This window comes from Macrotis lagotis, chromosome 1, assembly GCF_037893015.1.
Source record: "Macrotis lagotis isolate mMagLag1 chromosome 1, bilby.v1.9.chrom.fasta, whole genome shotgun sequence".
Lineage (NCBI taxonomy): Eukaryota > Metazoa > Chordata > Mammalia > Peramelemorphia > Peramelidae > Macrotis > Macrotis lagotis.
In genome coordinates, this window is record NC_133658.1 from 520056982 (window position 1) to 520070075 (window position 13094).

At 35.6% G+C, this 13094-nt stretch overlaps 1 protein-coding gene across 1 annotated transcript in view; it reads right to left on the reverse strand.

Moving 5' to 3' along the window:
* Positions 1–13094, reverse strand: part of CYBB (cytochrome b-245 beta chain) — a 42236-nt gene that overhangs the window by 15367 nt on the left and 13775 nt on the right. The window contains exons 6-9 of the mRNA XM_074214196.1: positions 11911–12101; positions 7005–7134; positions 3645–3737; positions 610–863 (exon numbers count right to left, since the gene is read on the reverse strand). Of these exons, the coding sequence (XP_074070297.1) occupies positions 610–863; positions 3645–3737; positions 7005–7134; positions 11911–12101 (668 nt within the window). The remainder of the gene's footprint in view (positions 1–609; positions 864–3644; positions 3738–7004; positions 7135–11910; positions 12102–13094) is intronic.

The following is a 13094-nucleotide window of genomic DNA, read 5'->3' on the forward strand; positions in this document are numbered from 1 at the left end:
TCCTAAAATAAAGACAACTAAGTAGGATATGACTGAAGTCCCTTTCTGATTTTTATGCTCCAGATTTTATGAGCCTAAAAATCTTTTCTGCAGAGTAAAATGAGGACTTTTGATAGTAAAAGTAAACATCAAATATTTTCATACCTCACACAAAACATAAGCATACATACACACAGTATTTTCTTTTGCAATGTAGCTAATACAGAAATAGGTTTATATATATAGACTTCACATATAAAATAAATATCATACTGCTTGTCTTCTCAAGGGGTGGGAGAGGAAAGCAATGAGGGAGAGAATTTGAAAATCCAAATTTCTAAAAATGAATATTAATTTTTTACTTGTAATTGGGAAATATTTAATTAATTAAATGAAAATATATTAAAATTATATACACAAAAAGTTTACAAAAATATATCCACACAAAAGGAGGCAGAGGACACATAGATACTTCAATATTTACTGAAGAATCTCTTCATAGCAACAAAGTCTAGAGTCAAAGGTCCTAAGAGTTAGGGAGGAGATATGACATTTGCTCAAAATCAGTGGTTTTTTAAAATTTTACTTTTCTTTGACAGGTTTTCCTTATAGTATGAGCTTTATACTTACTTGGGTAATTTCCAGGCTTCCTGAAATTCTGTCTTGTCACATCCACAAGCTTTAAAAAGACCTTCTGTCCAGTCCCCAACTATACGGATATGAATACTGAAGAAGTCTTCCTCAGGGGCTGAGGTCAGTGTGAAAGGGTGCCATTCTAAATTTGACAATTTGGGGCATTTGACAAAAATATATTGTCCCACCTCCATCTTAAAACCCTTTTTCTTCATCTGTAGTTCAATGGTTTTGAAAGGATGAGTGACCACCTGTGTGAATAAATGGAATGTAAACTCCTTGCAGACAGGGATTGTTTCATTTGCCCCAGTACTCAATTCAGCACATAGTATTCAACAAATGCTTCTTGAATGAATGAATGAAGCTGGGTTACAAAATTACTTCCAGAGGATTTTATGCCTTGAATGAATGAATAAAAATATATGAACTTATGTCCATCACACATTAGCTGTATTTGCCCAGTTCAACTGGGCACTGAACTTTGTTTTGTTTTGTTTTGTTTTTTTACTGTAGATAGGACAGAAAAAAAAGGTTGGGGGGAGGGGAAGACATTCTGTCTTGTAGGGGGGAGGGGAAGACATTCTGTCTTGTAGAGTATTTCTTTCTTTCTTTCTTCTTTTTTTTTGCAAGGCAATGGGGTTAAGTGGCTTGCCCAAGGCCACACAGCTAGGTAATTATTTAGTGTCTGAGGTCGGATTTGAACTCGGGTACTCCTGACTCCAAGGCCGGTACTCTATACACTGCGCCACCTAGCTGCCCCCTTATAGAGTTTCTGTTAGGAAAAATAAAGTACCTAAATTCATTTGTAGTGATAAAATATGAGAACTTATATGAAGGACATCAGGTAGCAGAGTGGACAACATCTTAGATAAAGAGAATGTTATGGTTGGAAAGGATCTTGTAAATAATTTAACTTTAGAGAAAACCCTTAGAAGGAAAGAAATGACTCTTAGTGGCAAAGATGAGCTAAATCCTAATCTCAAAAGTAAGATAGAGAAATACATTTGATTGTATGATTCTTTTAATAGTCTTTTATAAAGGCTCAAGGCATAACATTAAATCACAACCCAGTGAAGCATCTCTATAAAGAACTGAGATGATAAGGTTCAGTTTTGTTGCTTTCAGGTGCAGCTAGGTGGTACAGTGGATAGAGTGCATCTGGAGTCAGAAAGACTCATCTTTCTAAGTTTAAATCTGGTGACCCAGGGTAAGTCACTTAACCCTAGTTACCTTAGTTCCTTATCTGTAAAAAAGAGCAAGAGAAGAAAATGACAAACCCCTCCAGTTTCTTAGCCAAGAAAATCCCAGAAGTATTTCAAAGTGTTGGATAAGACCAAAATAAATAAGAACAGGGGCAGCTAGGTGGCACAGTGGATAAAGCACCGGCCCTGGAGTCAGGAGTACCCGGGTTCAAATCCAGCCTCAGACACTTAAAAATTACCTAGCTGTGAGGCCTTGGGCAAGCCACTTAACCCCATTTGCCTTGCAAAAACCTAAAACAAAAAAAAAAATAAGAACAAATTTTACTTTATGCTAATCTAAATTAATAAGGGAATAATACAACTTGCAGAATATAGCTGTGTATGTGTTGGGGAGGGGAATGCTATAAATTTCCTTGGGCTTATTTATCAAGCAGAACTGAATTTAAAAGGCAGACTTCATGGAACACACATATATATTATGCATATATGTACATATACATATACATATATATGTATATATATATTTGTCTATCATGATCTGGATATTGTGCTCAATTAACCAAATATTCTGATTAATAAAGACATACCATTTATACACTATACTCATAAAGAGATAGTTATTTTTCAAAGAACCAGAATAAAATACAACATGCTTAATAGAAACAGTAAGTCTTTCTTTGATGATTCAAAAGTCCTCTCATTCTACCAACAATTAGTAAAAAGAAATATAAATGTTGAAATTTGTAAGAGTGAAAGGCTATTTAGTCAGTGTAAAATAACTTGCTAGTATTAATACTTCTATGTTTTAAATAAGGCAATGGGGTTAAGTGATTTGCCCAACAACATACTACTAGGTAATTATTAAGTGTCTGAGATCAAATTTGAATTAAGGTCCTCCTAACTCCAAGGCTGGTGTTCTATCCACTGCACCACCTAGCTGCCCCTAATACTTCTGTTTTAAGAAAGTTAAATACTCTGACATAAATGGGTAAAGCATAGCTTCATGTGATCTAGATTCTATCTTGGGAGATAGTTCTCTAAATGATTGTTTTAGGTCACTTTGCCCCCACCCAGAGATTGCTCTGGGAACATCACAACCAAGTTCTTGTCTAGTTGTCTTCAGATGTGGGTAAAAGGGTTCAAGATCCTATCTAAGCATTCAACATAATAATGCATAATCACATAATAAGAGGAATAGAACAAATTTTATTCTAACCCACATGAAATGAATAAAATGAATATATGATTCATAATAATCTAAAAAATTGATATAATTCTCTTCCTTACATGGTTACATTGTCAGAATTCATTTCAGAAATGAATTGCAACTAAAAAATAGCTATTCTTTTCTCTCTAAGAATGATGAGATTTCATTATGAAACCCAAAAGTGAATTTTTGGAACTCTGAAAATGGAAAATAGATTTTCATTGTTGCAATTTTGCAACTATAGTCACAGACAAGTGCTTGGTGCTAGGGAGAAGGGTTACAATTAACAGGATGCCAGATAACAAGTCTATTATGCTCTGCTTTATTTCTTCAAAAATTCAATTTGGCAACAGCAGAAGACAGGGGAAGGAGGATTTCCTATGTCCTTTATATTTGATCATCAAGCAACTGTACCCAGATGAACTGTAGGTCTACTCTTTAGATCTGTGTCATTAAATGTCCTGAAAACTACCAAAACAGAATAAGTAACTAAAAGTCAGGGGCAGATAATACAGAACACATGGATGGATATGGCAACAATGCCCTTAAGATGTTCTGACCACTCATGTTCCAAATGTTTTAGAAACAATTACCAAAAGACTTTAAAATATCTCAGAGATTACCTTAGTGATGACAACCTTCTGCTGTGACCTCCAAAACCGCACCAATCTCTCACAAAGATACAGGAACATAGGACCCACAATCCATTTCCAAGTCTGTTAAAAGAGCAAAGATGAGGATGGGAGTGAGGCATAAAGAGACTAGAAGATTATAAATATCTTTAAGGACACCCTGGTAATTTAACCATTTTGCAAAGCATTTTGATGTATTCTTTCATTTTATCTCATTTGATTCAACAACTGGGAGGCAGTTACTATTATCACTCTCATTTTACTGATGAGGAGACTGAGGCAGAAAGAGGTTAAGTGATTTGTCCAGGGTCACGCAATAAATGTTTAAGGCAGGATTTGAATTCAGATCTTCCTAATTCCAAGTTGTTGTTATGGTTGTTCTTTTATTTTTCAGTCATGTCTGACTCTTTGTGAGCCCTTTTGGAGTTTTCTTGGTAAAGATGTTAGAATAAATTGCTATTCCTTTTTCAAGAAAACTGAGGCAAACAGGATTAAGTGAATTGCCCAGGATCACACAGATAGTAAGCATCTGAAGTTGGATTTGAACTCAGATCTTCCCAACTCTCCTCCTGGTGCTCTACCTACTGCCCCACTTAGCAGCCACTGGAACTCCAGAGCAATTACTTTATTTGTTAAAACACCTAGTAACCACCTAGTTTCCTTAATCAATGAATTCTTGATGTTAATATAGCCTGAATCACTATATGATTTGACTTAAACAGTTCACATTTAAAATAAGGGTTTTCTCAACCTAAATTGAGGAACTCCATCAAACATGAAACTTAACAAGCATAACTCCATAGAAAAATGGAATTTCCTCCATGTCACAATTGCAATTGCAACAATTATACTGGAAACTAAGTTGGTTATAGGAGTATTTCCCTAAAGACTAGCATTTCAACCACACCATCTATTTAATGCAACATAGCAGTTGCTTTACAACTGCCACAGAATCAATACTAGGATTGCAAGACTTTATCTGCTGCAATATTGTAACTGTTACCTTAATAACAAGCCAGATTTGAGAATTATGTAATATGCTTCTTTAATTGGAGCAAATTCTGAGTAACAATGATAGCTTTTTCTGACAGCACCAAGCACAAAGACTTGATTACAGTAAAAATTCAATAAAAATGTATTGCAGTGAATTGAATTGAATTCCCTAAAGCCTCTCTGGTTCAGGATACTCTAATATACTTTACCCTCAGTATCACTATTGACTTATGAATGGAATTAGATATGAAGTACGTCCATCCTGGGTCCCCTCAAGAGGTTGTATTTACTGAAGGGGCAATAGATCCCTGTTAAATGATATTACCCAGACTGATATGAAAGCAAAAGCATTAAATTTAGGAGTGGAAGACTGGGTTGGAATTCTCACTCTACTATTTACTTTACTTTACTCTACTATTTACTTTACTTTACTACTTTAGTACTACTTGCATGAGCAAGTTGTAGCTTCAATCTAAATTTCAATTTCCTCATTTATAAAATGAAGAACCCTGGATTAGATATTTACAGTCTCTTTTAGCTTTAAAATACCATGATCTTCTAAAAATAAAAAAATAAAAAAGTTAAATCAAGAAAGATAAAGAAAAAATAAACCAAAAAAATCTCAAATCAAGAAAAAAAAACTTATAGAGTCTCAGGGTTTAGAGTTTGTTTACTTGGTTTTGGTTTCAATAGTTGTGGGACAAAGTGCCTAGAAGACCAAGGAACTTCTGTAGAGAATCATTTCCTTATAATAATCCCAGAAAAGTTTTATTGCATGTGTTTTCAGGAGTCCATGCTCTATTCCACATTATAGAAGTTGTAGGTGTAAGTGAGACTTAGAGTCAGCAGACCTGGGTCCAACTCTGTCATTCAATGGCTGACTCTATGACTTGGATTATTCACTATGAAGCTCAGTAAATGAGTAAATTATATTTTAAATACCCACTTTCATTTAAGATTACATGACTTTAGAATACTATACCAGGAAAATTTCCTTACTTCTCCTGGTCAAAACTTTAGGGTTTCTACAAAGTGAGTTCCATCTATCTCTGTGAGTATGAGAAGAGAAACGAAAAAAAGAAAAGAACTTTGTTTTTTCTCTTTAATATCCTTACAATATGGAATGCTACTCTGTAGTCTTTGGGCCTGGATTCTGTCATCAAGGAATTATGTCCTTCATATGATCCATGGATGACTGCAAATTTTCCTCTTAATGTCTATATGCAGTGTAGCAATTCATTTTTATTTGTGGGAAAAGCAGTTGAGTGGTGCAGTACATAGAGCACTGGACTTGGAGTCAGGAAGATCTTAAAAATTTAAATCTGGCTCCAAATTTGTCTGATTCTAGGCTAGTCACTTAATCATTGTCACTTGGCTTCCTCAGCTGTAAAATGGAAATAATCATAGCATCTGAGGGAAAGAATTGTTTTAGGGACCAGATGAGATAACATTTCTACAGTGCATTTGTAGAATGTAAGAAAGGGATTTTGAAACCACCTAGTTGAACTTCTTCATTTTTCTATAGGAGACTAAGGGTCAGAGAGGTGAAGGTAAAAAACTAGCCAAAATCATAGAGCTTTCCTTTGAACCCTGATTTCTCAATTTCAAATTTTACTACAACTGCTGCTTCCTGTTTGTAAAGTAGAATAGACTATTGAAGCTTTTGAAGGATTTATCTTGAGAAAGGGAAAAATGTCATCATTGTTATAATGTTTAGGTCCAATGAAACCTAATGAAAATATAGCTTCATGGCCTTAGTCAAGGACTGGACTAGTAGTCTTCATGTGGGTTTCCCTGGCTCATTCAGGAATGACCCTGAGTAGTTCATACTGTCAGCTTTCTGGTTCTGGTATGAAAGATGCAGAGGAAGTGACTGGACCAGGATATTTTCACTTCTCTCAATTTAGGCCTAGAATTATCTCAGCACAGAATAAAAGAGTGAATGAGCTATGTTATTGTGACCCTGAGCTGGAAGGGAGAATTACACTTTTTAAAATGATGTTTTATTCAGGTATATAAGTGGCTATTTAGTTATTGGAAATATATTGCAAAATCATGGACTGGTTTGGCAGCAAAGATTTCTTTTTGGTATGCCAGGTTTTGGTATGCTAAATGCTTGTCTTTCTAGTTAGGTCTTTAGACAAAAATAATATCTAAATTAACAAGTTTCATTGCATCAGCAGGAAGAAATTCAGTTGCATGTATGCATATTCTCTGATGTAATAACAACACTTCACTATAGATGGTCATTTTCAAGTCATCACCTTGTGATGTCATTGGTCATCTTAGAAATAAGTGGAGAATGAACAATAACACTTGTCATTGATAAGATGGTAATGAAGACAAAATGTGTTGTACCATAGGAGGATTGCCAGCAAATTGAGGGATGGGACAGTTTCCTGGAGTTCCCCAAAAGGAGATGTTTTTATGACATAATTCTGGATTGTGAATAAGCAGAGATTCATCTTTCTGTCCACGAACAATCCTCCTGTTGTGGGGGGGGGGGGGAGAGGAGGAGATACAGAAATGAAAAAAAGAAGAATCAGATTAATTAGTAGAGAAGTTATGAATTTTGTTTCCAGTCATTTTGAATACATTTTAAATATGACTATATTTTCAAGAAATATATTTCATATATTTTTATAACTTTAGAACCCCCAAATTTTAGTTAGCAAAATAATCAGATTTTGCAAAAGATAGATTAGCAAAAGGGGAAATGATACATACTTCATCAGTAGGAAAAATATGTACTGTGGCACTAGAAATATCTAGAAATATGTTACTTATGGTAGATTGCAAAATAAAACAAATCTTTTACTTAAGGAGGAAATAAGTTTTTCCCTTCCCTGTTAGTTTTATTTCCTTAAAATAATTTTTTTCTTTTTAAATAATAGATAAACAATAGCCTCGGTGACTTATATTATTTCTAAGTCTATTCAAAAGGGTCTGATCTTCTTATAAAAATTAACATAAAACTTAATCTGAAATATTGGGATTAATTGAAGGACATAAAACTTTAAGGAAATGAAAAGTTCAACTTTTTATAATATACTCTTTAAAAACATTTATAGAAATAGCCAACCCCAAGCAATCTCTCAGTCTTGAGGTCTGTGAAAAGCTGAATCCCTAGGGTTCATGGTGCCTTGGTTTTTAGTAGTAATGTTTTTGAAAGAGAAGCCTTTATAATATTTTGCTTTGGGAAATTTAAATTAATACTTTTAATTAATTAATTAATAATTTAAATTAATCACTCTATTCATTAGATGAACATTTCATTTGAAGACCATTAATTAGTTGTGTGACCTTGACCAATTTCTTGACCTTTTCTAGATTTTGCTTCCCTTATATATTAAAAAAGACATTTCCCATATGGGCATTTCTTTTTGTGACTCATTGTACCCTTGTGACTTCCCATTTCACTGAGCACTACCACCCTGGGCTTTCATCTCTCCATTTAAATGTAAGCTGCTTGAAATCAGGAACTTTCTCTTTTTTTCCTATTTGTATCCCCCAATTAGTACAATTACCTTGTAACTAGACCAATACCTTGTAACTAGTAAGCACAAGTGGCAACCAGAGCTTGAAATAAAGATAAGTTTCACTTTAGTTGGGAAGACATTTGAAGGGGACAGCTAACCTCAGGGTCTTTAAAAGGGAACTGATAAACTGAAGGAGAAATCTGGTTGGAATCAAAAAGCAGGGTCTGATAAAAGATCAAAACCAGGCAATGGCTATGGTGTCCTGCCATTAAAGAGACTGCAAGTTTGACTGCTAGTTTATCATCATCATCACCATCATCATCAACATCGACAATAATTTATATCTGAATAGAGCATAACAGTTTACAGAGCACTTTCAGCTATATTATCCCTTTTGATCTCCACAGCAATCTTATGACATAGGCAATGTAGATATCATTGTACCGTTTTATGAGGGAGGAAATTGAGGAGAGAGAGGTTAAGCAAAATGTCCAATATCACATACCTAATAAGTAATGGAACCTTGATTAAGATTCAGATAAAGAAAGTAAAGATTCATTCTATCACACTGGGATCCATCATTTATGTAGATAAATAAATATGCAAACAAATAAAATAAATTCATATTTGTCTTTATTTCCAGCTCTTTTTGCTTCTATACCATCAATTGAACAATAAACCAAGCATTTATTTAATGCCTACTGTATTTTAAGAAAGGCAGCATGGTGTAGTATCAAGTTAGTCTCAGAGTTAGGAAGACCTGGGTTCAAGACCAGCATCTGAGATGTATTGGCTCTGTAGTCCTGGGGGTAAAAATCACTTATTTTCCCAATGCTTCAAACACATAAGATTATACATTTCAAAGCAAGTGCTGATCTGTTGTAAAGAGGAATTTCCTCAGCAGAAGAGTGAAAAAAAGGCAAACCATGGTAGATATTGTGATAATATTTTGAGGAAGGTATAGCAGTTAAGGAAAATTATGAAAAATTTCATGTAGGAGGTGTTCTTGAATTGAGTTTTGAAGGAAACTAGGCAAACTAAGATGCTAATGTAACTAAAATGAGTATATCTCAGGCATGGAAGACAGATTGGTCAAAGATATAGAAATAGAAGGTTGGATATTCTGTAAGAGGGACCATCAGTATGTCAGTTTGTAAAGAGTACAGAAGGGAGAAATAGGCAATAAACTCATAAATGTAGACTGGAACAGATCAAAAAGTGATTTAAATGAAAGATTTTATTATATGATCAGGCAATAGGGAATTAATAGAGTTTTTTTGAACAGGAATGGTATGGTCAGATCTATGGTTTAAGACTATTCCTTGAGTAGCTGTGTGGAGAATGAATTAGAGAAGAGGGATGTAGGGGGAAAAAATTAGCAGGCTAGATCAGTAGCCTTAGGCGAGGCATGATAAATTCTGTACAGGATGGTGACTGTGTGAGTGGAGGGAAGGAGATGGGTGCTGAAGATACTATTGAGACACTGAAAAAAAATACTCGGCCATTGTTTGAAAATGAGAGTTGAGGGAGCATGAAAAGCTGGGGATAACCCTCAGGTTCCAAAATTGGGTAATAAAGAAGAATTGATTATGAAATTTGTTTCCTTCAATATTCCCAATTATAAGGAGATTGTTTTTAAGTCTCTGTATATCCCTGAAGGCTATCTAGTAATGCTACTTCTAAGGTATAGAGGGGAGAACATACTTAGACATTCCTTTACAAGGGACCTAAGAGTTCATTTAGTCTAACTCATATCTGAACAAGGAATTCTTTCTATGACATTCCAGATGAGTGATCAATCAACACCACTTCTAGACTCTGTAATTAAAAGAGCATAAGGAAAGCTTTACTTCTAAACCTGATTTAACTCTAAATAGCTGTGTTACCTTGGGAAAGACACTTCCAACCACTATGCCCCCCTGCTCAGGTCTAAATTTACTCATCTGCAAAATATCTCAATAGTCTTTAATGTCCATTCTATCTCTAATATTTAGGTATGGATCTATTCTATCTAAGACTTTCAATAATGTGGAACTCATTCACTGGTTAAATAGCCTTTTCCACTTTGAGGCAGCTTTACCTTAGCTCCCTTAGCTAGGGAGCACATAGGAAATAATTGTCTAATCCTCACATTCCTAACCCTTTCTCCCTTGTTTTCCACACCTTCTCCTTTCCACACCCTGGGTCAAGAGGTATAGTTAGATTCAAAGGCTTGTTCTATACAGACTTTCTGCAGAATCCATCTGTCTTTGTAAAGAAGCAAAGAAGACATGCTCTTTTCCCATCCTCCTATAATGTCACAATAGCCACCTATTGTGGTGGTTCCAGGCTGACTGCCTTTCTCTGTAGGTGAGCAGGTGGTTCTCAGTGAAAAACATGAGTTTAAAGAAGGGGAAAAGGAAGTTTATAGGAAAGAGGGCTTCTAATAATAAATCAAACTCATTGACCCACAGCCACTATTTACACTCTAAACCTAACTTCCTAATGAAAAAGACAAAGGGAACACAGTCATTGTTTCCTAGACTCCCAACCAATACTCTTCTTGCTAAGTTACAAAAAGGCTGACTTACCCAGTTATGTGGTTAAGTTTGAAATAAGCAACCTCCATATGTATAAGATATGATAAGGAATAAATCAGAAACTGAATTGCTGATAGACTATAAGGGGAGAGAAGGGAATTTTTTTTATTTTTCATCTTTGTATGCTTAGTAACTTGTAGAGTGCTTTTGTGCATAGTAATTGTTTAATGTGTTAAAATTAAATTTCATTCTTCATCAATAATAATCTTATTTATATGGCACTTTAAAGACTACAAAGTATATCCCTCAAAACCCTGATAAGTGGATAGGATAAGTTTTGTTAGCCCTATTGTGTGTGTGTTTGTGTGTCTGAAGTATGTGATTTCATGAATTTAGGGAAATTTCCACCTTTGAAAGTATTTACCAATGTAGTTATTGTTGTGCAGTTGTTTCAGTGGTGTTCAATTCTTTGTGACCTTATTTGAGGTTTTCTTGATAAAGATGCTGGAGTAGTTTGTCATTTCCTTCTCCAGCTCATTTTGCAGATGAGGAAATTAAGGCAAATAGAGTTAAGTGACTTTCCCTAGTACATGTCTGATGCCAGATTTGAGCTCAGGTCCTTCTGATTCTAAGCCCAGCATTCTATTCACTACACCACCCAAATGCTCCTATCTTAACATATCTTTTATTTAGTAGATAAATGCTAGAGTTGTTAAAACTACATAGAAATTAAAGAACATCCTCAAGATCACAACCAATATTAGAGTTGGAATTTCTTTTTTTGTTTGGTTTTTTGTTTTTTAGGATTTTGCAACACAAATGGGGTTAAGTGGCTTGCCCAAGGCCACAGCTATGTAATTAAGTGTCTGAGCCGGATTTGAACCCAGGTATTCCTGACTCCAGGGCCAGTGCTTTATCCACTGTGCCACCTAGCCACCCCTAGAGGTGGAATTTTAACCCAGGTCTTTCTTATTCTAAGTCTAGCATTCTACTTCTTGTACCATGCCACCTCTATCTACATTTTATAGATGATAAATTGAGACTCATCAAGGATAAGTTACTTGTCCATGATCACATAGCTAGTCAGTATCAAAATGAGGATTCAAAATAATGCCCAGTTCTCTTTCCAGTCTTCTATAAATCAAGTTCACTTTTGTGCCAACCCCACATCACATTATGTTTGGAACTCAGAGGTTCTTGTATCATCCCTTATCATAAATATTCAAACCAGTAATTCTCAGACACTTGCTAGAGTTCATTACTCACCCAGCTCCATGGATGGCGAGGCCAATGAAGAAAATAACAAAAAGGTGATGAGTGAACCAGAAAACTTCAAAATAAGACCTCCGGATTGTTTTGGTAGAGGATGTTATGATTAGTATGAGGCACAATGTAATAACAACTCCAGTGAGGCCGGCTAAGTAAGTGAATGCCACATACAGGGCACCTTTAGGGTTCTATAAAAATAGAACAAAACCATGTGTGTTAGCAATGGTAATAGGGAGGCAGCTGCAAATGAAAACTATCACTTGGGGGTGGTCAAAAGTTATATACTACTAAGACCATTCTCCACTTTTTCTCCTTTTTTTTAAGACACTGATATAAAAAAGAAAGGAAGGAAGGAAGGAAGGAAGGAAGGAAGGAAGGAAGGAAGGAAAGAATAGAAAGAGGAAGAGAGAAAGAAAAAAGAACAAAAAATGAATAAGAAGGAAAAAGGAAGGAGAGATGACTGGAAGAAGGGAAGAGGTGAGCAGGGTAAGAAAATAGAAGAGAAAAATACTTCTGTAGCTAAGATGCAAATCTTTTTATCTAGAGTTAATGAAAAAAATATGCCCTGGAGGCAGCTGATATATTTTCTCTCCCACTTTATCTTGATTTGAAGCAAAGAGCTACATTTTGATCTTTCAATTTTGGTCAGTTCTGTTCTGGAGTAAAAAACCTTCCTTCCTTCCTTCTTTCCTGCCTGCCTGCCTTCCTGCCTGCCTGCCTGCCTGCCTGCCTGCCTGCCTGCCTTCATTAGTCTTTCTCCCTTTTTGTTTCTTTCTCTTTCTTTCTTTCTCTCTTTCTTTCTCTCTCTCTCTCTCTCTCTCTCTCTCTCTCTCTCTCTCTCTCTCTCTCTCTCTCTCTCTCTCTTTCTTTCTTTCTTCCTTCCTTCCTTCCTGCTTGTTTGTTTTCTTGCTTCCTTTCTTCTTTCCTTCCTTTCTTCTTCCCTCCTTCCTTCCTTTTCCCCTCTCTTTTTCTGTCTCTTCCTCTCTATATATTTCTCTTCTTCCCTCCCTCCCTCCCTCCCTGCTTGTTTGTTTTCTTGCTTCCTTTCTTCTTTCCTTCCTTCCTTCTTCCCTCCTTCCTTCCTTTTTCCCTCTCTTTCTCTGTCTCTTCCTCTCTCTATATTTCTCTTCTTCCCTCCCTCCCTCCCTCCCTCCCTCCCTCCCTCCCTCCCTCCCTCCCTT